Source organism: Colletotrichum fructicola (assembly GCF_000319635.2).
Source record: "Colletotrichum fructicola Nara gc5 chromosome Unknown KSG_Nara_v1_contig09, whole genome shotgun sequence".
Classification (NCBI taxonomy): domain Eukaryota; kingdom Fungi; phylum Ascomycota; class Sordariomycetes; order Glomerellales; family Glomerellaceae; genus Colletotrichum; species Colletotrichum fructicola.
In genome coordinates, this window is record NW_027094059.1 from 2,177,100 (window position 1) to 2,203,294 (window position 26,195).

The 26,195-nt window shown below is 55.2% G+C and overlaps 4 protein-coding genes across 4 annotated transcripts; 3 read left to right on the forward strand and 1 right to left on the reverse strand.

Annotated features, from left to right (window-relative positions):
- Positions 1–5,611: 5,611 nt before the first annotated feature.
- Positions 5,612–6,346, forward strand: CGGC5_v014889 (uncharacterized protein; the record flags this gene model as incomplete). The annotated part of the gene is made up of 4 exons (XM_032019534.1): positions 5,612–5,732; positions 5,825–5,876; positions 5,955–6,138; positions 6,194–6,346. 4 exons carry the CDS (start codon positions 5,612–5,614, stop codon positions 6,344–6,346), a joined length of 510 nt encoding a protein of 169 aa, XP_031883424.1.
- A 1,309-nt stretch (positions 6,347–7,655) lies between these two features.
- Positions 7,656–9,126, forward strand: hmgA-0 (Homogentisate 1,2-dioxygenase; the record flags this gene model as incomplete). Its single annotated transcript, XM_032019533.1, has 2 exons — positions 7,656–7,723; positions 7,800–9,126. 2 exons carry the CDS (start codon positions 7,656–7,658, stop codon positions 9,124–9,126), a joined length of 1,395 nt encoding a protein of 464 aa, XP_031883423.1.
- A 913-nt stretch (positions 9,127–10,039) lies between these two features.
- Positions 10,040–11,404, forward strand: psiD-0 (L-tryptophan decarboxylase; the record flags this gene model as incomplete). Its single annotated transcript, XM_066153167.1, has 3 exons — positions 10,040–10,403; positions 10,497–10,514; positions 10,569–11,404. The coding sequence occupies 3 exons, from the start codon at positions 10,040–10,042 to the stop codon at positions 11,402–11,404; spliced, it is 1,218 nt and encodes a 405-aa protein (XP_066007498.1).
- Positions 11,405–11,635: 231 nt separating this feature from the next.
- CGGC5_v014892 (Cell wall alpha-1,3-glucan synthase mok13) lies at positions 11,636–19,177 on the reverse strand (the record flags this gene model as incomplete). Its single annotated transcript, XM_032019531.1, has 8 exons — positions 11,636–12,938; positions 12,988–14,117; positions 14,173–14,517; positions 14,569–14,906; positions 14,961–15,202; positions 15,256–18,150; positions 18,208–18,611; positions 18,680–19,177. The coding sequence occupies 8 exons, from the start codon at positions 19,175–19,177 to the stop codon at positions 11,636–11,638; spliced, it is 7,155 nt and encodes a 2,384-aa protein (XP_031883425.1).
- Positions 19,178–26,195: the final 7,018 nt, after the last annotated feature.

Consider the following 26,195-nt stretch of genomic DNA (forward strand, 5'->3'; position numbering starts at 1 on the left):
TAAACAGTGTAGTCCGCGGAATTCAGCAAGGAGACGAGTTCAATAGCCTGCAAGCTAGGATCTTTAGCCTCCCTGAAACAATTTCGGACCAGTACAAGGAAATGTGGAAGCGTACGAGTGAAGATACAACAGTCTATCAGCGCCGAGCAGCACTTGTCTTCAAGCTCATCATTTTCGGCAGAACACTCGCCGTTCAATCTTGGCCTGCCACTGTACTAACCATGACTTTGGTAACTACCCCTTGGGGACAAAGAATTCTCGATGGTGGCCCCGATATTGCTAGCGTCAATGTTCTTATCAAAGCATGCAAAGCAACAGAGCATGAGGTTGTGCGCAGTTGCGCAGGTCTCACTGAGATGATTACTTTACCAACACCCCCGGTAGATAACTCGGCCACTGGCCAGGTATCGAAAACGGAAGACTGCGTCTTGAACCAAGAATATCAGCTCCAACTTTACCAAAGCTACAAAGCGTTTAGGCTCATTCATCGCAGCGCTTACGACTTTCTCACCGACACTGTTGAAGGCCATCGAATTCTTGACCGAGAGCCAGCCCCTATCATCGAAATTCTAGTTCGCTTAGTTTCTGGTCTCCTGGCCGCACACAGGATCAAAAACCTGCTAAAACCTCGCAACGGCGCCCGCTACCCTGGGATTCATTATCAATCTAGATATCCGCACTTGCTCTCTCACAGTACTACTGAGTGGTTTCTGGAGAGAATATCGTCGATCTTGACGGCTCATGTGTCTACTGCTGGTCTTGTTCTTTTGCCACCTAACGCGAAGGCGCTGATAAGAAAATGCGCAGAATTGTCGGCGTCCGGTGAGCTCAAAAGTCAGTACTCGACGTGTGTTTCTGGTGCATGCAATAGACAGGAATTTCTCAGTCAAGCCGCTTTCTATCTTGGGTTCCGTAATACCCATCAGGTCTATGGCACAAGTACAAAGCCAGAGGAGATAACAAGCATGTTCTTTGCTCGATGTCAGCGGTGTCTACAAGTTTTGAAAGGCCACAAGTTTGACTTTATCATGAGTAATGACAGCGTGAGAGCTGCTGAGAAGGAGATTGTAATCCTGTTTCTAGAGCTGACAGAATTACTTGAAGAGCATGACACAATTGACATTAATCGGAAAGGCAAGTGCCGCTTCAACGACACGAAATATTGCCTGCAATATTTTGTTACGACAACACCTCTCGTCGTCTTGCTTAGTTCTGTCGTCTCTCTTTTATCTCAATTTTCACGATCCGCCGCAAACAGAAGCAACCAATCGATCTCTACGCCATCTGATCGCCTCTTTGAGAGTTGTCTGAAAGCATTGGCTGTATTTGCGCAGCGTGGAGCCTCGCTGTCGGAGAAGGTATTCTTCTACATGAGAATCCATGACGACTACTGGATTCTGAGGCCATTGGCCTGCTTCTTTTCCACGAACAAAGACCAGGGAACATACTGGAGAGGTATTACTGTCTACTTCCGCGCAGACGTACTCGTCAAAGGTGTTGTAAGGGCAGCGCTGGCCAAGAATCCCCGACTAGCATCTTCAGCCAATGTTCAAGCATTGCAAAGATGGATCAACGCCATAGATTTACCTCCAGCTGAGTGCGATACAAGAGGTGTCCTGACCCTGCACTCCTCCAGCTGGAGATATCTTCCAGCCAGAAATGACGAGGTCGAGATGGAATGCGTGGTCCCGGTATCCCATGCAACCTCTTCTGTTCTGATCCATACCTTTTGCCAGCTTCCTTGGATCATCCACCAAGGGGCTGGCGATGTATGCGAAGATCTAGAGTCCAAATTTCAAGACATCTGGGATAGGGAAATCCAAATGAAGCCGCAAAATTGTCCTTCAGCAGACCTTCTCAATTGTCTACTCCGCAAAGCAGGAACGATTGGGGGTCATTTCCAAGATAATCAATCATGCGCCTTACAAGCACACTGGAAGTCGATCCTGATCTCGGTGGGAGCGATGGAAGAGGTCCAATTCACGGATGGCAATGGCCATATTTACTCAATGGAGGGTCTGCAGGCAGCTCAAACCGAATAGACGACCTTGCAGCAATAATTCCGGTGGGAGCGGACGGGTTTGATGCCTTGCGCTATTTTACTGCTAGATGTCTAGTGCCTTTCTGTTCACAGTGTTTCAACCATTGCACTATATCAAATCTCATCTGTGTGGGATAGGAAAAGACAATTATTTCCTGAACGCCATGTTAATTGGTGAGGAAGGGTTGTTCAGAAGCTTCGTTCTTTAGCGCCAATGCGCAAAGGTGAATTGATCGTCCCTGGCACTGACCCCGCGCGTACCCCGCCAATCCGTGCACCAGCTCCAGTCACAACAGGTCGATCGGCAGATTTCCCTCTTCATCGTCAAGACTACTGCCATGCTTGCCATGCTTTGTCGCCCTTGCTAACAATATATTGCGCGCTCTCGATTTACATGTTACAGCCCAGTGACCATCCATGCATCAAAGCTTCCGTCGTTCGATCGCAAAGTCGACAGTCGGTGACGGGAGTTGCTTCTGGACACAGCTGTCAGCCAGACTCAGCAGTTCAGGACGACGAGTACCTCACGTAACAAGTCAACTCCGCGGCATGTCTGGCTTCTTCAAGAGATGCTTCAAGAGCGTAGGGAATCCCAGCGGATCGCTTAGGTGAGTGGCGTGGGCTGACGGGAGGTGCGGGGGATGCAATGCGCAGGTCGCCGAGAATCCGGGTGGATCATGCCGTGCTTCGATTAATCGCCGTGTCGCGAGCGTATTTATGCGTTGAGACCGGTTTGGCCGGGACGTTGAGGGTCCAACTGGGCCATTAGCGGAGGGTTTCCACCAGACTTACCTTTCAGCAAGTGTGCAATCGATCAAAAGCAAAGACGCAACGCAGATAATTGAGAGACTTGGACTCTATCATGTTGGACGCAGGCTAGACAGGAAATCGATCGGGAGCTCGAAGACGCATTTCTTTCATGACCCATGCCGGACGGGAATCACTGGCGTAGCGTAGAGACAAGCGCAGAAACGGACGGGACATGCGGGACAGGCGCAGGCGAAGCGGACACATCGGAAGCGAAAGCGAGGAGGTGGAATGCGAATGCCGACAGGGCGCGCGAGGGACGAGACGGGACTGGAGGTGCTGGGTGCTGGTGCTGGCACTAATTACGGCGGGAATGTGGGGACGTGGCGACATGGCATGGCATGTTTGTGTGGTGTTTGGGCGTGTTGCTGCAGCCGGGGGAGAGGTGTAACGACTTCGTCAACGAGGTGCATGCCGAGGTGGCTTCATCTTGGGGGCGGTTCGTGATGGCGGTTGGGGTGGTGGACGGGCGTGTGTGCGCGATGCATCGTGGACAGACGGGCGATGTTTGAACAAGACAAACGAAATCAAGGCGAGATGCTGGAAATCATTTTCGAAGAGCTCCGCTGAGTATTGTCGCGAGACGGGAGGCCGGGAAGGTGAGTAGGGATCCGCGTGGCTTATATGGAGTCGGACGATTGACGGGGTGGTGTGAGCTTCTCTGGTGGTGGTCGATCAGAAGTGGCCTGCGTGTGGTCACTGTGGTGTGTCTGAGGTGGCTTTGGGCTGATTTGCGCGCTGAGTGAGGGGCTTCAGGCGGATCGCCAATCAGTTGCTCATCCGGGCCATCCCTCGCAAACAAACTCCAGTAGTGACACTCTGGTGGCTCGGCAGATCAGACATGGTTGAGGGAGAGAGGTGAGGGATGCTGGACGAGAAATCACGTTATGCGCACCGCAGTTTCCTTATTGCAGTGGCCCAATTTGTTTGGTTGTCTGGTGTCTCAATCGGAAGGAGGCATCAGGTGAGGTGCGAGCCCGTCTGCTGTTTTGTGGTTCCACTGGCACGGCGTGACCCGTTCAGTGTTGCGGTCGCCAGGTGCAGCTCCACTATCCGTACCTAATGCGCTGCGGAAACCGGTTCAGGGCTCGCTGCACCGATGGGCAGTGACAAACGCCGACCCTACCTTCCCCCTGAGCTAAGCTGTGCTGAGCTGTGCTGAGCTGTTTCTCGGTCGGGAGCGAGATCTTGCATTCGAATCTTCCAAGAAAGAGACACCAAGATGGATCTCGAGATGCCTCCTCTCCCCCTCTCCTCCCCTCCCCTTCCCTTCCCCTGCCCTCCCACACAAGCACTCACACTTCCAGCTCAGTAAACTCAAGTGTCAAAACTGACACGACGGGCAGAAGCAGTTCAGCCAGCAAACGGCATAGCGTCATAGGGCCGTCAGGGTGGGGCTCCTGCTGCTTCCCCAGATTTTTACCCCAGACTCTTCTCCCGTGTCGAAGACCGCACTAAAGCCGATTCATCGTCGACCCGTGGACCTTGGACGATGGCGCCAGGCGGTGTCTGCACCTGCACCTGCACCTGTACCTGTACCAGCTCACACACATCCCACGCCGACTGCCGCCCCTGCGCCCATCGCAGCTTCCCGGTCCCCTCTTTCCACTTTCCACACGAGAGCAGCTGCAGTGACCACGCCTGGGCAAGAGGGTCCTCTGCTCCATGACGCGCCATGCCCGTTTCGGATGATCAGCCAACCAGACCACTCTTCCATGTCTCCTGTCTACGGCAGTAGTAGAGGACAATCAGTCATTGCTCCTGCTTTTGCTGCTCCTGCTCCTGCTCCTGTGCTCCTGCTGCAACAGCAACATTGGCAGAGGCAGGTACTTTCCCTGGCAGCTTCGGTAGCTCCTTCCTTCTGCTTTCCTCCTTTCCTAAGGCACCTAGGGTAGATACGGAACCTTACCTTAGTAATACCTACCTAGGTAGGTGGAATGTCACTTCTTCCCCTGCAGCTGTGGTGGCAGGTGACGGGTGGCCCGCCCTCGACGCCCGTGCCTTCCCTTCCCCTCGCCTCAGGTCGCCCGCGCATCTCATGAGCTTCCCAGTCACGCGATCGTCTGGCGGCGCCATTGATGGGCAGTTACCCCGCCCGGTCTGACGAAACCGTAATGCATCATCAATCTTAGCTGCTAGCTGTGGTACCTCTCTTCTCTTACACACGCCGCCGTCACTCAATGTATCTGCACCAGCCATTCAGCCAGGCGACGGCCGATGCAGGGAGCTCTCTGCCTCGACACCCGACTCGTCCATGGGGGAACATGGACCGACTACGCACTCACGCACTGCAGTGACAGGCCATTGACCATTGGCCATTGACCACTGCTCCTCCAACCAAGGCACCTTACCTCACCTTACCAGACGGGACCAGCCCTGGACAATGGATGTTTCCCCTCTCCTCACGCCAGCTCCTGCTCCAAGCACCAGCTCAAGCACGGCCAGTCTCATCCAGGGCACAGCCAGGTCAGGTCAGGCGCCCCGTCCCGATCGACATCTATCTACCTCGTCCCTCCCCCTCATCTTCCTTTCCTTCTTATTCTCGTCCTCATCCCACTCATCAACCAATCTTTCATCCATTAAACCAACCAGCTTCCAAAGGTACCCCTTCCTCCCCCTCCTTGGACAGTCAAGAGCTCCCGTCCTGCACACGAGCTTAACCTGTCACGCGAGATACACAGCTCAGGAGCTTACTTGAAACCTGTTGCCAGATACAATCACTCGATCATCTAGATCTAGTCACACCACAAACACAACACCATCATGTCGGAACCACTTTCCAAAGTCGACTCTGCCGTCCAGGGCCTCGCCACCTCCCCTCCCAAGGAGAAGCGCAGACAGAGCTCTGCCGCCGCTCCTGGCGTCAAGAACGTCAACGACCTTGGTATGTCATTGCCCCGAAACCACCCCTCTCCCATGACCCCGCACTCGCTCGGGTACCTCGGAGCACTGCTAACTTGTCATGTTCCTATACAGAGGCAGAAGGCATTGATCTTCAAATAGCTATCGAGACACAGAAGACAGGATGGTAAGTCACACCTTATCATAATCGTGTCTCTTACGTAGACAACTACGCCTGCAACAATGGCTGACAGTACCCGAACAGGAAGATCAACACCTCCCCCTCAACAATAGAGGAGAAGGAGATCCTCAAGAAGCACCTGACAGAACCCCCAGTCAAGAGAATTGACCTGCACTTCCCTCTCGGCATGGAAGTAACAGCAAGGAACCTGAAGGGCGTCACAATCAAGGACGCCATGGACGCCATCCACAAGGCATACAAGAAGAGGGTGAGCCATTACCCCGCAGCATCCCTTTGACAAACACCACTGACAGCACCCACAGTCCGACGATGAGCTTGACAAGCCCTACCTGATGGGCTTCGAGTGGGACAAGGAGGAGTCATGGACCCGCCTCGTCGTCCACCTGTCACCCAACTCGACACAGGCAATGTCCAGCGGCGGCAAGAAGAAGAAGAACAAGAAGGACGAGGAGTAATGAATCCCACGCCACTTTCCCGTATCTTGTCCAATACTTCCTGATCACAACACTGGCTTGCTTCGCTCTGGCTCGTATGGCGACTTGGCGCAATGGGATATTGCGATAGATATCGTCGGATGGGTTCATCGGTTCGGATCTCTTCTCTCAGGCTCGGAGCCTCGAGGTGTATTAGCTAGGAAATCCCGGGACGTCGACGGTGCTTCGGCGGGCTCGAGGTGGTAACAGCCTTGGGTCGCTTGAATAGACACGTTGACAGTCATGACATTCTCATTCGCTTGTGACTTGGGTGTATGTATGTCTGAATCCTGAGTTATTGCAAAGAGACCATCTCCCCCTGATCTCGTCAGCGTCGAGAAAGGCATGTCGTCAATGGTGGGTGGATATGAGGGAGCTGTGCACCGGCTGTCCTGCATCGTGACCCACTCCCCGGGGAACTAGGGTCTGCCGTCCGAGCGGGCTGAGGATTGATCTATTTAGGTTGAATACTTGTAGATGATCAAGCATGCTATTCTCGAAGCTTCAAATGGCCAAACCTCAGCTTCTTCGCAATTCAGACATTTGCGTGAGCATCTAGCCCCAGCTGTGTGTTTCCGTGATCACTCACCGTTGACCCCTCACATGGTGACGCAAATGGCGGGGTAATTGATGCTGTGTTAACATATACTCACTTACACGGTGCGTAATGCTGTTAGTGTGGTACGCTTCCAGCTGTTGTCTGAGCCAAGCCAAACAATCCGTGCCAGACCTCAAAGATCCCAAGCTCCGGAAAGCCATGGCCTCAGTCTGAGGCATAGACCGTCTCCCTCGTCCGAAACCTCGAATGTCTGCACCCCTCAATCTCCCCCGTCATCAGTCAGCAATGTCTCCATTTCGGATCTGAACGGATACTGCCGATTTCCCCTCAGGCTCCTCCTCCACCGCGGGGTGAGACGGGGCCAGGTCGCACGGCCCCCTCTTGGAGCAATTGAACCCCCAAAGGCAGCGGAAATTCGGAATTGAAAGGCCTAGTGAGAAGCACCACATCCGGCTGCCCCGGCTAACGTCGGCAGACGCCGCTTGACGCCGACTTTACGGTCCTTGCGACGACCGCGGAATCGAGAACAAGCTGTCGGCTTTGCGAGGGACGCAATTCCATCCAACGTCATCCAAAGCGAGTAACCCTATTCCGCCGCCGCTGTTGGGGGATGTGATATAGAACTTAAGCCATGGACCGATTTTCGTTCCATGCAGCGTCTTTGTTTCGACAATCCATCACATCGGCCACTATAAGCTTCGACACATAGCTGCTTTGAAGCCGTTCGTCACAATGCCCGTCACAACATTTGATTTCAAGGAGAAGTACCGGTACCAGGTCGGCTTCGACTCTCACCTCGAGTGCGTATCCCCATCGCCTGACACCCAATCAAGAGGCCATCCCCGTAACTGACCTGCAACCTCTCTCCGCCCACAGGTCCGAAGCCGTCCCCGGGTCCCTCCCGATCGGCCAAAACTCCCCGCAAAAGCCCCCCCACGGCCTCTATGCCGAGAAGCTTTCCGGGACCTCCTTCACGGCGCCCCGCCACGATATGAAGCAGGCCTGGCTCTACCGCATCCTGCCCTCGTGCGCCCACCCGCCCTACGCGCCGACCACGACCCCGGAACCCAAGGCCGAGCCGTCGAAGCTGCGATACATCCCCAACCAGCTGCGCTGGGACCCCTTCGACCACGACGAGGCGCGCAGCTGGGATTTTGTCGAGGGCATGCGACTCGTCGCCGGCGCGGGCGACCCCACCCTCAAGCAGGGCATTGGCATGTACGTCTACGCCGCCGGGCGCAGCATGGATACCAAGAGCGCCTTCTACTCCGCCGACGGCGACCTGCTCATCGTCCCGCAGGAGGGCGTGCTGGATATCCGCACTGAGCTAGGCTGGCTGCTCGTCCGCCCGCTCGAGATTGCCGTCATCCCGAGGGGGATCAAGTACCAGGTCCACCTGCCGAGTGGCCCCGCGAGGGGGTACGCGCTGGAGCTGTACCAGGGCCACTTTGTGCTGCCGGAGCTGGGGCCGATCGGCACCAACGGGCTGGCGAACGCGCGGGACTTCCAGGCTCCCGTGGCGTGCTTCGACGAGGACTTTGGGGTGACGGCGCACGAGGGACCCAGCAAGTACGAGGTGCGGGTCAAGTTCAACAACGACTTCTTCAAGACGGAGCAGGCGCACAGCCCGTTCGACGTGGTAGCGTGGCACGGCAACTACTACCCCTACAAGTACGACCTGGGGCGCTTCAACACGATCGGGACCATCTCGTACGACCACCCGGACCCGTCCATCTTCACGGTGCTGTCGGCGCCGAGCGGGGTGCCGGGCACGGCGATCGCGGACTTTGTCATCTTCCCGCCGCGGTGGCTGGTGGCCGAGGACACGTTCCGGCCGCCGTACTTCCACCGCAACACCATGTCGGAGTTCATGGGCCTGATCACGGGCGGGTACGACGCGAAGCGCGGGGGCTCCGGCGGGTTCGTGCCCGGCGGCGCGAGCTTGCACAACACGATGAGCGGGCACGGTCCCGACGCGGAGAGTGGGGAGGGGGCAAGGAACGCGGAGCTGAAGCCGGCCAAGGTGGGCGCCGGGAGCTGTGCGTTCATGTTTGAGAGCTGTGCGATGGTCGGGGTGACGGAGTGGGGGCTGAGGACGTGTCAGAAGGTGCAGGAGAAGTATAATGAGGAGAGCTGGGGGGAGCTGCCGGTGCATTGGAAGAGGCCGCAGGGTGCCGACACGGAGGGGCACTTGTTGAAGTGAGGGAAAATGACGAGAGTGTCTTGGCTTGGAGAAAAACAGTACAAAGGTTCGAGGCAAAATATATTGACGTTAACATGCAACCATCGCGTGTTGGTTCTCGCAGAAGTGTCTTGACGCGATACTGGGCACTTCATCGACATAGACCGAGACTTGATGTCGCCCAAAGAAAAGAAACCCAGTCGATGCTCATGGCCTGCTTGATTTCGTAGAGCATGAGAAGAAACCAAGATGTTATGGACCCGTTCGGGTTCTGGCCCGCGCTGAGAGATGTCTTAAACCTTCATTTTAGGGTAGGTCCGGAACAGTCTCTCGCCGCACCTTGACTACCGGACTTCTGAGTGGCGTGCGGCTGGTACTTGGAGGCCGGATTCAGCGACGGCAATAGAACCACGTGAACGCAAACGAGGTCGGCAGAACGTTATGACACCCGCTGCCGGCAGTTGGACTCCTCGCCAAGCTGCCATCGCGTTCTGGGCTCGGCTAGAAGTTTTTACACCTTGAAGGTCGGACCACTAGACGGTAGTGCTTCGACTTCGAGGTATTTAATCGTTCGAGGATGTGATCATGAGACGATGTTCGCGAGAGAGTACCCGCGGCGCTGAGGGAACCTTGCGCTGTTAATGCACTTTGACCGAAAACAGTATGTATGGCTGAGGTCAGGCGTATCACGGCACTTCTGTACACCTTTCTACTCGGACCAACGTCTCTTACCGGGGCAGTAGTTTGAATGATTTCAACCGAAACCGACAATGTAGTTGTGATGGCAGAGAGTGTTGACTCAAGAGTGGCTGGCCCTGTCCTTATTAATATGACAATCCTTGCCCCGGTACATGCTGTCTCTTTGCTTTCCAGATTCTATCAAACACCTCACACTTATATCTCCTCTACACCCTTCTCATTACATCCTATCATTATGGCTATACAGTCCAAAGAAGCGAGAGTTGGACGCGTTCCCAGCCCATCTCTGGCACACCGAATCGGTGGATGGTTGCCCCATGATCCCAAAGCGGTTCAGCATCATGTCAGCGAGATACTCAAAAGGGCGAGGGCTAACAGATTGCCCGATGCCCCGCCTATCAAGGCTCTTCGAGATCTTATCAAAGCAAACCCCAATCTCTACATGCTCTTTACAGAGATGTTGACCGAGGTGCCGACTAGGCCTCCCTACAACACCATCCCGGGTGGCGGCCCTGAAATCAGAGATCTTGAGACACTCATACTGGCACTCAACTACCAGATACAACACCCAATCGGGTATAACGACTCCGCCCAGATAGGTACCCCTATCAACGCCATTCTGGACTGGCCCATGGCTACGAAAGCTGGGTTTGCCGCATTCATTCGGGAAGACGTTAATAAGGTATTCAAAGATATGCTGGATTACTGGGGTAAATATCTTACCACATCCGACTCACGTCAGACGGTGACGACCGACCCGGGAGGCTGGCTATCGCAAACAGCCCAGACGGAGGAGGCCGGGCTGAGGAATTTCTTGGACACATACGTGGTTCCCAACCCCGACGACCCGATCCATTACGGTTTTGATTCCTGGGATCACTTCTTCACTCGCGACTTTAAGCATGGCCTCCGACCGCTCGCATGTCCTCACGACGACAATGTCATCGTCAGTGCTACCGAGTCGACCCCGTTCTATATCCGGAGAAACGTCAGTCTTCGCGACACATTCTGGGTTAAGAATCCTGATGGTCGATCAAACTACAGCCTTGTGGACATGCTCGGCAACGAAAGAATGGCCCAGAAGTTTGTCGGAGGCACTGTATACCAAGCGTTCCTCAGTGCAGACAGTTACCACAACTGGCATGCTCCCGTTTCTGGCTCATACGTTGAGGATAGCCCCCGGATCATCAACGGCGCATATTATTCAGAGCCTCTCATGTGGGGGTTCAGTCCGGACAAGGGAATAGCACATCCGGACATTGGTGCCGATGAGTTGTCACAAAGCTACATCTCCGCGGTTGCCAAGCGGGGCGTCGCTTACATCAAGGCTGATAACCCTGACATCGGTCTCATGGCTGTGGTCATGATTGGCATGGCCGAGGTTTCCTCTGTCGAGTTCTTTGATAAGCCAAACGGTTTTAAGAAGGGGGACAAGATTGGACGTTTCCACTTTGGTGGCTCAACTCACTGCCTCATCTTTGGACCCAATGTCAAGCTGTCCTTCAACCTAGATGCGATCCCCAATCCCGGCGTGCAGAATCCAGGCTCTCCTATTCATGTTTTGAGTAGGCTAGCTACAGTCAACCCATCGAATTGTTAGGCAGTTGCTGCTAATTTGGTATTGAGTTGTTACATGAGGGCAGGCTTCACTTTCACTGAGACGGGGGAAACATATTGAGAGATATCTAATTGTTCATTATCTCTATTAACAGTAGTAAGTGTGTGGTCATTACTGAGGATCATATGCTACCCAAAACAAACAAAAACTTTCTATCCATGTCTAATCCCAGAAAAGCACAATCATAGCCTTGTGGTATATATCCCTTTCCCTTTAAGGCTTGCTAACCTGTTCCTTTCTAAAGAACTTGAAGTAACCAATGCAGATAAACAGGTTCAACAAAAGAACCACCCAGAACCACGCGCTCGCAAGCGCCACACCGACACCCTCGCTGACGTCGGGGAAGACGGGCCCGGGACCGACGTTGTTGGGCGCCGTCGCACGCGCGAGCATGGTGAAGATTGATCCGACGACCTGCGCCGCGGCACAGGCGGCCGCGACGTGGACACGGGTGAGCGTCAGCATGAGAATCATACCGATACCCGCGCCCTGGAGACCGTCGAGGACACCGAGCCAGAGCCAGAGGATGCGGCTGAGGACGGCACCTGCGACGGCGCCGCCGGCCCACGGCATCCAGACGCCAATGCGGGAGGTACCCCACCAGATCTGGGCCCAGCGGGGAGCACCGAGACCGACGGCGAACATGGGGAACAGCCAGGGATGGCTGGCACTGGCCTTGGCCAGGCCCCAGAGGACGAAGGCCCAGACGAAGATGAAGAAGAAGAGGGCGAGGATGACCATGCTCCAGACGGGCACGTGCTGGGACGAGAAGAGGAAGAACCAGTTGCGGCCGAAGAGCGGGGAGAGGAAGTAGTTCTGGATGGCGACGGCGAGGAGGTACCAGGCGATGGTCTTGCGCCTGACGAGGGACGCCCACAGCTTGGGCACGGGACCCGGGGACTCGCGGTAGAAATCGGGGAGACCGAGGTAGAGGAGCACGCCGATGGCCCACAGGAGCAGGCACACGGGGAGACAGATGCCGAGCAGAGCGGGGGAGCCGGCGAGAGTGGGCTTGGGCTGAGAGTTGGCCTCGGCGTCGGAGACGAGAGAACCCCAGGCCCAGAGACCGAGAGTGTACAGCTGGGTCAAGCCCTGGATGATGGCAAGACGCTGGATCCACTTGGGGACGGTAGAGCCACCGTCAGTACCGAAGTTGAAGGCGAACGCGAGAGATCCGGAGGCGGAGGCAAAGGCGTAGATGCCGGTGGCGGCGTTCTGGAGCCAGACCTGTGTGTTGTTGTCCGCGGCGAAGGGGGAGCAGCCGAGGATCAGGAAGGCGATACCGTAGACGATGTAAGGCACCGAGAGCGGGTACAGAAGAGGAACAGTGCGGGAAAGCGTGTACCAAACGAGAGAGCCAAAGAGGTAGATGGAGGCGATGACGTAGAGCTTGGAAGCCGTCTGGCCGACCTCGCCGGTGAGAAGGGTGACCTGGTAGGAGTTGGTGGCGATGACCTGGTTGAGGGCCAGAAGCATTGCGTAGACGGGCCAATCGCCGACCTTGTACTGGAGGTACCTGGGTGATGTTAGTTCTGATACGGGGTGAGGGAAAGATGAGAACCTACTTCTTGACACCAGTAGGGGGAACGTAGTCGTCGGGAAGGGCGAACTGGGCGCGGTCATAGCCAGGGGAGTCGGGAGGAGTCTGGTCACCGTAGCCATCTGCGTTGGTGCTGTTCATCAAGTTGGAACGTCTGGCAGCGCGGCCGCGCTCCATGGGCAAGCTGAGCTTGGAGCTGGACAGGTTCTTGAGCATGCCGAGAGGGGATCTGGACGGGGAGCGGGTTCTAGACATGGATCGTCGTCCGGAGCCGGAGGGAGACGAGGGGCGCGAAGGACGACCCAGCCTGGCGTCGAGGTACATGTCGAACCACTCCTTTTCACTCTTCATCAGGTAGTCCTCGATACAGAGATCAGAAATGGAGTTTTGCGCGTTGAGGTTCTTGAGTCTCTCCTCGAATTCCTGGTAGAACTCGCCCTTTTGGTCGGTGAAGAAGGGGTCAACCTGTTGGAGCTTGTAGTCATGGCGGTCACCGACGACGTCCTCAACACTAAGCATGGAAGCACGGGAGGAGTTGTCGTGGATACCCAGAGCACCGCCTGGGGGAGGCAGAGGAAGCGTGTCGGCCATAGAGAAACCGGAGACGTTGCGGCTGTGGTTGTTGACATCGTGAGTGGAGAAGCCTGAGTAGTTGCGAGAGTGAGTAAGCTCGTTGCCAGAGATGTTGCGGCTGTGAGGTCCGGGAGAAGCAGCGCGAGAACCACCGGGAGAGTCGACATAGGCGGGAGAAGGCGAGATGATGGGCGATCCGGGGGTGCTAGAGTAGTAACCGTGAGGAGTCTGCATGCCAGCGGGGGTGTTGCGTCCGGTGTTGAGAGTGGTGGCATCATCGTCGTAGTCGGAGACTTGTCTCATCCAGGCGGGGGAGCGGTCGACGAGCTCGACCTCCTCGCGAAGACCGACGTTGGAGCTGGCGCGGCTGCGCTTGACGAGGACGTTACCCTTGCCGAGACCCTTCTTACCGTACTTGGCGTGAGACTTGATGCAGCCAGCCTGGAGCTTTTCGAGCTTCTCGAGCCACTCGGCGACAGGGAAACGTTGCTTGGCGGAGTAGGCACGCATCTCGGCACGAGTCTTGGTATCGGCCTTGAGAGCGGACTGGATGGCATGTCTGAACTGCTTGGTAAGATGGGCCTGTGAAGTTTGTTAGCGGCTTGTGGGTGAATAGAAAGAATCACAGGAGACTTACAGCCTTGGTCGATTCGACCGTGAACCACCATCCGGGCATTTGACCGAGACCACCGACACGGGCACCGACACCCAAGGCTCCCTTTCTTCCGAACTCGACAGCGACCAAACCGAAGGGCTCATCTCTAGAGGGGATCAAAGCGAACTCGGCACCACTGAAGATGTAGGGCGGGAGAGCGGTAAACTCAGGCTTGGAGAAAACACGTCCGGGGTAGAGTTCCATGAGCTTGCTCAACTTCAGGGCGGCGAACTTGCCGTAGAGATCAATAACGGGACCAATGGTAATCAGCTGAACCTTGGGGTTGGTTTCGAGGACAGAGGGGAACACATCAGCAATAAGATCAACCTAGAACATGTCAGCAAAGTTTCCGAGCCTGTAGACCAATGCATGACTTACGCCCTTTTGCAGAGACCAACGACCGACGAAGACGAAAAGCTCGGCTTCAGGGTCGACCTTCAGGCCGGCCCATTCCTGAGCCTGTCTACGGAGATCACCACGGCTGGCTTCCCACGCGGGGTCGACCTCGGGCTTCTTCTGCTTCATGAAATCCTCCTTGTCCCAGTCGGCAGTATCCGTAGGGTCGGGGTTGGGCAGCTGGCCGATCTTGGAGAGACCCCAGAAGATAGGGTAACGGGCGAACGAACGGTCACCGTACTTCTTGGAGACACCGACAGCGCCGAAGCCGTTCTGGTGGATGCGGAGGTAACTGGCGGAAGCGTGGAGAAGGTTGAAAACTGCGTGATATTAGGAATCCGATTGGCAACCCGCCGGGGCGAATGCATGCTTACCTGAACCGTACTGGACGTACTTCTTGATGATCTCAAGATCCAAGTTGTACGCCTTAGAAACCTCCTTGCTCTCCTCAGGTGTGCGCATGGGCCAGAGACCCTGGAACTCGGCATTGTGGAGGGAGACAGCAACGGGGATAGTCTTGGGGAGCAGGTAGAGCGGGGCGATGGTTCCGTGGTAATCGTTAATGTGGTAAAGATCGATGGGGAAACGGTTGGTTGCCTCGGCAATACATTGATTCCTGGATGTATGTCAGTACGTGTTGAAAGAGACTGAATGAGGTCTTCAACTTACCAGGCAGAGTAGTAGATGGCAGACTCCAAGTCGTCCATGCGAGGGGGGTAGGGCTCAGACTTGGTCTGCTTGCGGAAAACAGGAGCGTCCAGCAGAACATAGGTGATGTTATCGACAATGTGGTACTGAACCTTGATCTCGTACATCTGGTCCATAATCTTGACGAACATGCTGGGGGCAGGCTGGTCCTCGGGATACTCGACATCACCGACGCAGGGAACGACCCAAACGAGGTCCTGGTGCTTGAGCGCCTTACCCATCAACTGGGCCATGACACCCAGACCACCAATTTTGATCTTGATGTTCCAGTCATCGATGTTGTACTCCATGGTGGCAATCAGCACCCTGCGGCGCTTGTTGGCAGTGGTGGCAGCCGCAGCGGCAGAAACGAGGTCGGTCGAGCTGTTCATCTTGAGAGGGATGGCACCAGCGGCGCCGATGAAAACGTTGCGGGTCTTCTCGACAATCTGGCCAAACTTTGACTGGGCACCAACACCGGTCTCGTTGAACTTGACCTGGTAGAAAGAACGCTTGAAGGCCTGGACGGCGGCGAGACCACCGACGATGGGGAGGATGAAGAGGAACAGCCACAGGAAGAACTGCACCCACATGCTGCCAACAGGGATGAGCTGGTACTGCAGCGTGGCGTCGTTGAGGATGACCTTGTACGCGAGGTACGGCTTAGGCGGCGCGGAAGTGATGTTGACGGCGTTCTCGAACAGCGAGGAGGGAGGCAGGCGCTCAACGACGCTGTCGCCGTCGACGTCACCGTAGACGAACGACTGATCGGGCATCTTGTCAGGGTTCATGCCCCAGATGCTGAACTTGAAGTAGTTGGGCCACTCGTCCATGTAGTGCCACTGCCAAAGCGACTCCGCCTTGTGCGACAGGGACTTGGTCAGACCGCTGTCGTAACCGAACTGGTTGAACTTGCCGACGGCGAACATGTGCGGGATGCGGCGGGGGATGTCGTAGTCGAGATCAGCGTGGACCTTGTAGGCGCTCGTTCCGAGGATCTGGGACCAGTACTGGACGATGATGTGCTCTCCGTCCCACTCTTGCTCCTTGGTTCCGTTCCACTCCTGCTTCACAACCTTTGTCTCGGTCTCGTAGTTGACCCAGTCGCTCCAGGAGGACTCGAAGTTGGTCGAGTAGCGGAACTTGGAGGCACCGGCGGCGCTGTGCTTGATTCTGAGGGTGCCGTCGTCGTCCTGGGAGAGCAGCGTAGTGGAGTAGTTGGCGGTCGCGGGGAACACGATCGGGTTCTCGGCCGCGCCGATGCGGAAGAAGAAGTGATCAGTTGCGCCGGTGGTCGAGTTTCCAGTAGCGGTGGTGGCATTGGAGACAGTCACCTCGTGGACACCGTGCTTGACGTTGATGAGGTTGGCCTTCCACGACCAAACAGAGGGCAAAACACCGGTCCACTCTTGCGGGCGCTCGGAAATGTTGGAGCACTTGATGGAGCTCTCGTCAATAGAGGGAACGCTGTTGTCGTCGGTGTGGGCCCTGAAGGTGACAAAGTCCTTGAACTTCTCGCAGTCCAGCTCGGCGTTGGACTGGAACTCGATGGGAACGGTGCTGCTGGTGTCGTTGGCCAGGATGCGGTAGTCGTGGCCGGGGCTGAACTTGGTGAGCATGACGGGGGGGTTCTTGAAGTCGGCCTTCGGGACGTAGGCGCGGAACTCGAAGGGAGCCATGGTGATGTTCTTGGTGCAGCCGTTGAAGCCCGTGTTGCCGGCGTAGCCGAGCTTCTTGGGGGAGGCCTCGAGCTTGATCTCGTCGTGAGGGAAGAACAGGTTCTTGACGGTGGTTCCATCCTCGAAAGGAGAGATCAGAGCCTCATCCTCGTTGGTGCAGTCGAAGGTCCACGACTTGGTGACGTTCCAGTTGTTGTACAGGAACCAGACGGGGACGAGGTCTTCACCCATGTCTTGGACACCGAGCTGGTAGCGCATGACGCTGAAAAGACCGGTCACAGTGGCCATTCCGGAGTTACCGGGGTAGAAGAGCTCCTCGGTGTGGTTTGACAGCTGAACGAGCCACATGCCGTCCTGAAGAACAGGGTACTCCTTTCTCATGGTGTACATGTGCTTGAGGACGAGTCTCATGGGGTGAGCGGGGTCGCGGTGATCCCAAGAAACGGTGTCGTCGCGGCAGCCCTCGCGCGCGTTGGACAGAGGCATCTGGAAGTAGAGGGTAGCAGGCATGGAATAGCATCCGTGCTGCTGCCAGGCGGGAGCGGAAGACAGAGGTTGACGACCGAACATGTAGTTCTGCGCGGTGTTGTCGAGCACGTAGTAGCCCTGTTCCTCGCCCCAGGTGAGCATGGGAATTCCGGGCAGGTGAAGCGTCGTGACGAAAAGACCCATCAGACTGCGCTCGTGGCCGAGTTCGATGGCGGGCCAGCGGAAGGTATCCTGGTTCATGGCGCCGTACATGTGACGGGGGTCGACTTCGCCAGTGTTGGCGTTGATCAAATCGTTGGCTCGGAGGACCTCGTTCCAGGCCTCAACGAAGTTACTGGGCACATCGTATCCGGCGACACCAGTACCGTCCATACCCATGAAGATGACCAGGAAACGATAGAAGGAGTAGTGGAAGGCGGCCGAATCCAAGGCCTGGTGGCCCTTGTCGCGGATGAAAATGTCCTGATCCTCTGCGACAGTTTCGTTCGTGCTGTAGGCGGTGTTGATGTCCTTGAACCACTGCTCCGGGTGGCGGCCGCGACCGATGTAGATGGAACCCATGGTATTACCACCTGTAATCTCACCGGGAAGGAAGAAGTTCTTCTTGCCAAGGTCGCTGGCGCAATCACGCATCATCTTGGAGAATTCACCCTGAGCATCGACCGTAACTTGCAGCGCCTTGTCGTATCTGAAGCCATCAATATCCAACCTGCATTCATTTGTCAGTTGTCTGCCAAGTTTCCTCGCGAACATTCCTCGAACTCACATCTTGATCAGCATGCAGGAGAAGTGACCGAGCTTCTGGTTGACGGCGGGGACCCATTCTCTCAATCTGTCCTGGACGGAAGCGAATTTGGTCAACTGACGACGGTAATCGGGGTAAACGCCGAAAGCCTCTGTGTCACCGAACTGATCAAAGTCACCGTCGTAGCAGCCCTCGAACATGCCGTAAACCTCCTCGCCGACCTCGTAACCGGACTCGTAGTACAGTCTCGGGAAGTTTTCGCAAGTCTTGTTGTATCCGGTCGGGAAAGTCCAGTCCAAGTAGTGTCGGTCGGTCTTGTAGATGGCCTCCATCTCGTGGGGCTCGAACGGCGCCGTGGAGTTGAGGTATTCCTTGTAACCGATCAAGTCACCCAGTGTCGCGACCGTGTTGTCGAAGACGATGTACTAAGTCCGACAGGTCAGCTTACAACATGTCCCATCCGGAATCTTCCTCCATCATCGTAGAAACTTACCATTCCACGCTTGTGGATTTCCTCGATCGCGGTTCTCCATATCGTGATGTTGCCAAAGTGGAAATCCAGAAGGGTGTGATCCAACGGAGAGTAGTTATCGTAGTTCCAGGGCGCGTTGATGAGCATAGATCCTCCGAAATACAATCCCTCGATGCCCATTCCCTGGAGGTAATCCAGCGTGTCCACCAAACCGGCGATGTCACCACCAAATCGCAGCTGCGTACCCGTGATATCCTGCTCGAGGACGGTTCCGTTTGCGTTATCGTTTGCTGGGTCGCCATTTACGAAGCGGTCGAGCATGATAGTGTAAAAGGGAAACCGCCAGTTGTCTGGTGACGGGTGGAAGTCGTGGTTCTCCCATTTTCCGTCATATTGTATAGGATCTTGCGCATCCTTATTTGTGTTGAGGTTGAAGTCGACATAGTCCGGGTCGTACTTGTAGCCATTAACATTATGGGTTAAGCAACCCAGTAATAGGAGCGAACTCCCAAACCACATCTTGGCTGCTTGTTATGTGGTGTTGTGAGGGACGCCCGAGAGCTCCTCGAAGCGAGCGTGGGTTGAAGCGACCGACCACTGCTTCTGGTTGTATGGGAGTGAATATCCAAGCCAACTGATGATATGACGCCAGAGAGACCACACACACACACACAATCAGAGAGATACGGGGGCTAAAAACCGATAAAATCAGATAACGAAAGTGAAAAGCGATGTAACAATACTCATAAACCGGCCAAAAGCGAGTGATGCCAGTTTTGCTTGATTGAACGAAAGACGAAAGTATGGAAAGGAGGCTTGAGCGATTGTAAAGATCTCCAGTTCCCACACAAACACGCAGAGCAGAAGCTAGAGCAAGAAAACCAGGACCAAGATACGTCAGAGGGGTGGTGGGAGGGAGGGACATCTACATCCTTTGATGGAGACAGAAATCTTTGAACTAAGGGGGCGGGAATCGATACATGGGATACATGGTAAAGAGACGCAGACCCGCAGGTATACCAGGCATCGCCTCACGAAAAGGGTCACCAAAGCCCGTCATGCCCGTCGACAGCGGAGCCCACCATTCTAGGATACGAGCTCGAGGTTTACTCATGTCTGCATCATAGCGGTGACCTTTTCTTTCCCTCCTGCTCGTTCCTCCCTCGGGTGGCCTTCGTTCGGCTGTCGAAAAGAGCAGGGTTCCGGAGGCTGGCCGATTGGGTACTATGAATATCCTCCTTCCTAAGGTGCTAAAGGGGCCCCCCGTGGACTGGCCAACAATGCAGATCTTCGGGACTTGGGGCCCAAGTCCAGGTTCTGAGGCCTCGGAGGGCCAGAAGGCGGTCCTTCTTCTGGCTTTTTGCCTTGAGGGCCTTGACGCCGGCGGGCCACTGTTCGAGGCTCGTTGTGCCCGGCTTGGAAGAAGCGGACCCGGGCAAGGGGAGTGGAGCCTCAAAAGTCGACAAGTTGGCCATTTTCCGACCAGGGTGGTTCCCGGGAAGCCAATCGATCCTGGATCCTCCAGGGATGATGGTCAAGGATGGTTGGGCTTGGGTGCTTCGGGGGGGGATGATTTTGGCTTGTGCTCGGGCACGCCAGAGCCAGCTTCAAGCAAATCCCAAGACAGCATTAAGCCTGCCGAGCAAAAGCTTCAACGAGGGCGAGTGGGCATCGCCGTAGATGCTGCATAGAACTGATGGAAACAATCAGCATGTTCCAGTCACGAGAGGCAGAAGCGAGGTCCAGAACGCGGCTAGAGAGCCTATTCTTGGGGGTGAGGTTGGGGGTTTGGCTCGCTTGCCTGCGGTGGCCTGGGGCGGTGGACAAGGCCATTCGTGCATTGCATTGCATATTTCTCGTGTTGTGCCCGCTGCCAGCCGCCGACACCGTATGGCGTCTTATGGCACGGTAAGCAACCTGCGTTGGTTGGTCGCTTTGGCGACATGGTCCCCTTTTTTCGATTTGTCTGTTTCATTGTTCGCTGTTTTTGCAGTGTGTCTTTGCCTAGGCTTAGCATATACGCGCTACATGGATCCATGTGTGTGTGGATGTACACAGCAGAGAAAAAGTGTGGGAAGAATTTTCGGGAAGACTTCGATAAGGAGACAAGCGAGTCAGGAGAGGGGTCCACCACACACGGACACAGCACACGGCTCAGGATGGGATGGGATGGGATGGGATGGGATCATGGTGATGGGTGATGGGTGATGGGATGGGATGAGGAGGGATGATGGGACGGGTCACGGACTGAGCGTGAGCGTGATTGTGGGCTCTTCTTCTTCTGCTGCTAGGACTCGGTAGAAAGTGACGGACAGCGCATCGTTTTTGACGTCACTGCATTAGCCCGGCTCGAACGGTTTGTGCACTAATCAAGTGGCAGATGTGCCGGCCGCCCTCCCCCTCACAGGCTTGGGCCTGCTTGCTTGCTTGCTTGGTGCCGACTACAGACTGCAGAGACTGCAGAGCCGAAGTGGCAAACAAACGGACGGACAGGACGGACGTTGGATTTGCAACGGTGCAGGTAAGTGCTCTAGGTAAACTCAACGCGGAGCGGGCAGAGTCTCAGTTGATTCGGGCAGTCTGCTTGTCCTGTTTTTGCCTGTTTTTGCGTGTTTCGTCGGCGCAGAACGCTCAATTGAGCTACAGAGTTGCACTGCAACCTTCCTTTTTTCCCGTCCAATGCCACGCATCAGGCCCAGGTCGGATCATTATCAACCAACATCTCTTATCTTTCAACGCCCGTCCTCTTCCATACATCCATCAATCAGCCTTCTTCTGCTGCTGCTCTGCTCATTTTACCGTCAGCCACGTCCATCATCCAAATCTGCAACACGAAGGCGCTTCGCTTCCAGGGAACCGAACATGGAGCATCCCGCGCTAGCAATCAAGACAGACAGGCAGCCGGCCAGCACCACACTAGGTACTTCGTAGTAAGTTTCTAGTGCATGTCAACCAGTGCACAGAGGCCGCAGCGGCTAGTGCACAGAGGAAATCAAACGGCGGGCGGTGTCCAGTGCTTGTCAAGTGTTCCTCGCTCGTCTGATGTTCGTATTCGTCCGAACAGCTGGCGGAACTGCGCAAGTGCTGTCCTTGCAAGCTGAAACTCAAAAAACTGGTCAAAGGAGGCTGGTCTCGGTTCGTTTGAACTCAAGCCTCATTTCTGCTCAAACGCACCAGTCAGTACCTTGGCCAGCTCTTTTGTTCTCAAATCTAACAGACACACATATGTACTATGTAGTGTACAGCAACATGAATCGACATGTCTTCAACCTCATCCCGTATGGAAGTTCACTTGTAACAACTCCCGTAGTGGAGATTCAGGAGTTCCTGTTAGCAGGGCCCGTCTTGCTTTCGCGATGAATCCGCCAAGGCACGCCGAAGCTTGTTTAGTCACCCCCTATCATGGGTTTGCATGACGCGGCTATGAGAGAAAATACGGTGCCCTGGTGGAGCGACTTTGTGCATACACAAGACACACAGCCACCGACTGGTGTTCCTGCAGTGCCAACATGCCAAACACACAGGCACAGGCCAAACAGGCCAGCAGCGGTTTGCATGCATAGGCACATGTGCATAGCTATCTCCCCGTAACAAGCCATCCCGAGCCCCGAGAAGAAAGCACAACATTCGAGCAGCACTCATATTTCTTTTCTTATTCCCACCGTTCGTATCCTGCTCTGTGCTCTGTGCTTCAGCCTGCCCTCAGCCCTGAACAGTGCAGGCTCCTTCACCGATTATCGATCCAACTCCCGTCTAATCGGTCTAGAAGAATATCGCCGTATCGGCATGTCCGCTGCCCACTAATCAGCCCGGAGGTGCTGGCCAACACCCATGGGGGATGCCTCCTTCATTGGCCAACCTTCGGTGAACTATTGACTTCCGGCCTACCCGAAGCGGAAAGGCATTAGGGCGCAGAGTGAACCAAAATGCGGCCCTATTGATTCACAGCCCGTACTGGCGGTACGCGGTACGCTACACTAGTAGCTGAGGTAGCACACTAGGCAACTGGAAAAGAAGGCTGAGAAATCCCATCGGTTGGGTGCCGTCCGCGCTGCCCGTAGGTGCCGTCCTGCCCGTGGGATGTCATGTCTCTGGTAACGAAGCCCGAAAATCTCGTCATCTTTTGCCCGAGACCGAAGCAGTGGTATTCTGCCGTAGCTCCAACCTAAGATCCGTTGCCCCCCCCCCCCCCCCTGTGGTGATCGTTGCTATATTTATCTCTAGTATTGGGTGACGCTCAACAAGGAACCGTCGTTGCCATTTGGATCGTCGCCCATTGGTGCGCTCCCGAGATCCCCCTCTGCCAACTTTTTTATCCTTCCAGTCGTTCCGCGGGCGCGATGCGATACGGAGGCTTCAGGTTGTGCGTGTGGCTCAGTGACTGTGCCTTCATCTCCAGACAATCCCCATCTTCAATCTCGGTGTGGCGCGCTTTACGAGGCACTGAGAGCGGAGCAGACAGGCCGCCGGGAGGGGGGAAAACTGGATTTGCTCCAAAAGTCCAAACAACCTCCCCATGTCTCCGTGGTGGGCATTGACATGGTGCCACTCCGGATGATGCTGGCCCTGGGAGCCTGGGACAAGAAGCTGGAGCTTGAGCTGGGAACTGGGACTGGAGCTGCTGGGAGCTGAAGTCGGGGCGCGGCGGCGGTTTCTTGCCCATGTTCCCGTTCCGCAGCGAAACCTCACATCTTTCCCAGGAAGACGGATCCCGATCAATCTGATACCGCCAACCCGTGCGGATGCGTTAGGCGAAGTAGCAGAAGCAAATTGATGTGGTAAATAAAATGGCCTCGAGTGCCCAGAGTTTCTGCCCCTATTTCTCCTATCCAGTTGTCTCTATCACAGTTTGTGGCTTTGTGCAGGACGTGGATGGAGAGATGCCGCGGCATAACTGTGCGGGAGATTTGGCAGTCTCCACGACGATGCACAGATGATGGGGTTTCCCATCCGCGGTCGGACATTTTGGCGACCGTTTATTGTCAATATTGTCAACGAGTGTTGCAATATTGGCCGCATCTCGTTATGTTCCGCACTTTAAACTGCATGTATATTCCTTCTGGAATTTTCTTCATTTCCCTAACCTTTTTTCAGGGTCGAGTCAAACCCGGTCCTCTGGGACCGCCACTAACTGCGCCGAACCTAGGTACGCAGTCGCAGCAAACCAAAGCCAACCGCGGCCGTCAAGGTAATACCCATCACAGACGAGAAAGTCTCCAGAATTGTCAAAGTGTCGTCGCCGCGACTCGCCAAGCCTTGCCTGCCGTCCGATGCGTCGGTCCAGTCTGTTTGCTGAACCTGTTCTTAACGGACGAGATATTGCATTCCGAACTAACCCAAAAGCCCAGACGGTGCACATGTTTCTCGGGCCTTTTTCAACGTCCTTCCGCATTTAACGGCATCTTCCCCCTCTATCACAGCATCGAAAAAAGCGACTTGGTCATTTGGAGAGATGCTGCCTGGAAGATAACACGCAAAAATTCCCCAGCCACCGCGCAACCACCACCACCACACGCACCCCCAGCCGAGTTCTCCGCAATGTTCGCAATGGACCCGATGGAGATACCTCCACTTATCGCAGACACCTGGGACAAAGGAGGCGGGCTGGATCGAACGAAGCGTGGGTCCTTACTCAGCAGAGGCAACGGAGTCAGGACTCAACTCACTCTCGCTCTCTCTGGAGACTGGAGACTGGCAGGGCACACACAGACAAAGCAACTGAATCGGCGGGCCTTTATCCCCGACGGGACGAGTCACGGCAGAGTCCAGCCCACGTCCCCCGTCCCCTTCTCTCTCTCTCTTTTTTTTTTTTTTCGCAACGAAGCGAAGTGGGGGTCTTCCCTTCATCATTTGGCCTTCCGCGGGCGGGCGGCGCGCGGACGGACACGCGGGTTTGGCTTGATGGCTTGGCCCTTTCATGGTGGCGGCCAAGCCCAACTCATGGCCCGGCGCCGTCTCAAAGTACCGCGCAAAGTGATTGATGTGTATAGTGTGTGAGTGGGCGCGTACCGTTCGATTTTTCTTCTTATCCGCAGCTCCAACCCCTATCCATATCCCCATCCCGCGTCCCCCTCTGTCCCTATCCATATCCCTATCCCCATCCCCATCCCATCAATCCTGCTCAAACCCATCCTAATTATCCCCGTTTCGTGTCAAAAAACGACCCGGACGGCGGACCGCGCAAGCATCTGCGGCTTAGCGGGCGTCATCGGCCGGTTGCTGATTTGTTTGCTGCGTAACGGGATCCAATGGGCGTTTTCCTTCGATAGTGATGATTGATTGTTTCGTCACCTGCACTGTGATGACCGTACGGTGAGGGCGGGAGTCTCAGGTGAAGATGTTACCTATGTATCTGGGCCGCGACCCGACCGACCGGGGTCTTTGCACCTCGATTGCTGTTCTTGGCAGGCACCACATCCTTTTCGGGATGTCTCGTCGTTATCTTTTTGGACGTTGTTATTCCCCTTCAATTCCGCAATGGGCGAGCGACGAACGACGAAGGATGAGATGTCGTCTTATTGCTTACGGGTAATTTCAATAATCCTTCGACTCCTTCCCGCGCGGCTCAAATTCCTGAGGCGTGTTTCGTTCCCGTCGACGGAGCTGCGCCACTAAACCCTGCAGAGGATTCGGTGAAGGCAGCCAATAGAGACCCGCGATGCATCACCTCAAAGTAGCTACTCGTAAGCATGAGCAGGCGGCGCTGACTAGGTGGCTCACTATTGAATATGGGCTCACGCCTGCGTAAGCATCTTGCGTGTATGAGTGATTTCTTGGCGGTATCTGAGTCGGTGTTCTTGATTGACGCAGCTGGAAAGGGATGGAGGAGAAAAACGTTGCGAAATTCTGCATGCAATCAGGGGAAGCGGCAGAAACAAAACTGGATCTCATGCGGGTTTCCGAACAGCCTCGCAATGCCCCTCATGATCTCGTGGAGGACAAAGGAAAATTCCCAGCACCGCTGTTTAGCTGTGAGACAGGGCCGTAGCGTCGATCAACGGGAACAAGCTCACGATCGCTGGTATGGAGGCTGGCTGAAAACGTCTAGCTTCAGGTACTAGTCCCACACAACTCAACGACACATCAAGCAGACAACATATCATAGCCGTGACCGATGGATACATGACTTTTGCAACAGACATGTCACGATTTTGCGATTAGAAGAGTTTTATTTTAGAATGCCGTGATTGCAGTGCTATTCGTAGGGTTGTGTCTCGATCGAGAGTCAACTCAAAACCTAGCTTGATCAGCTCTCATCAACTCAGTCATCTACACGAGGACAAGCTAGTGAAGTAGGATTCCAGCTCGTTCGACTCTGCCACAAAGCCAAGATGAGCTGAAAGCACCACGTGTCGTGCGCTAAAGGATTTTAGAAAAAAGAAAGTCAGGTACCTATGGTGCGTCCTGACGATCGACACGAATCATATTATAGCTCGAAAGCCAGACCAACAGCAAGTACACGCGAGGTGTATATGATAATGTGAATATCGAGTAATTTGCATTAGTGAAGGCTGCCTCTGTTGAGTATGTTCGATGT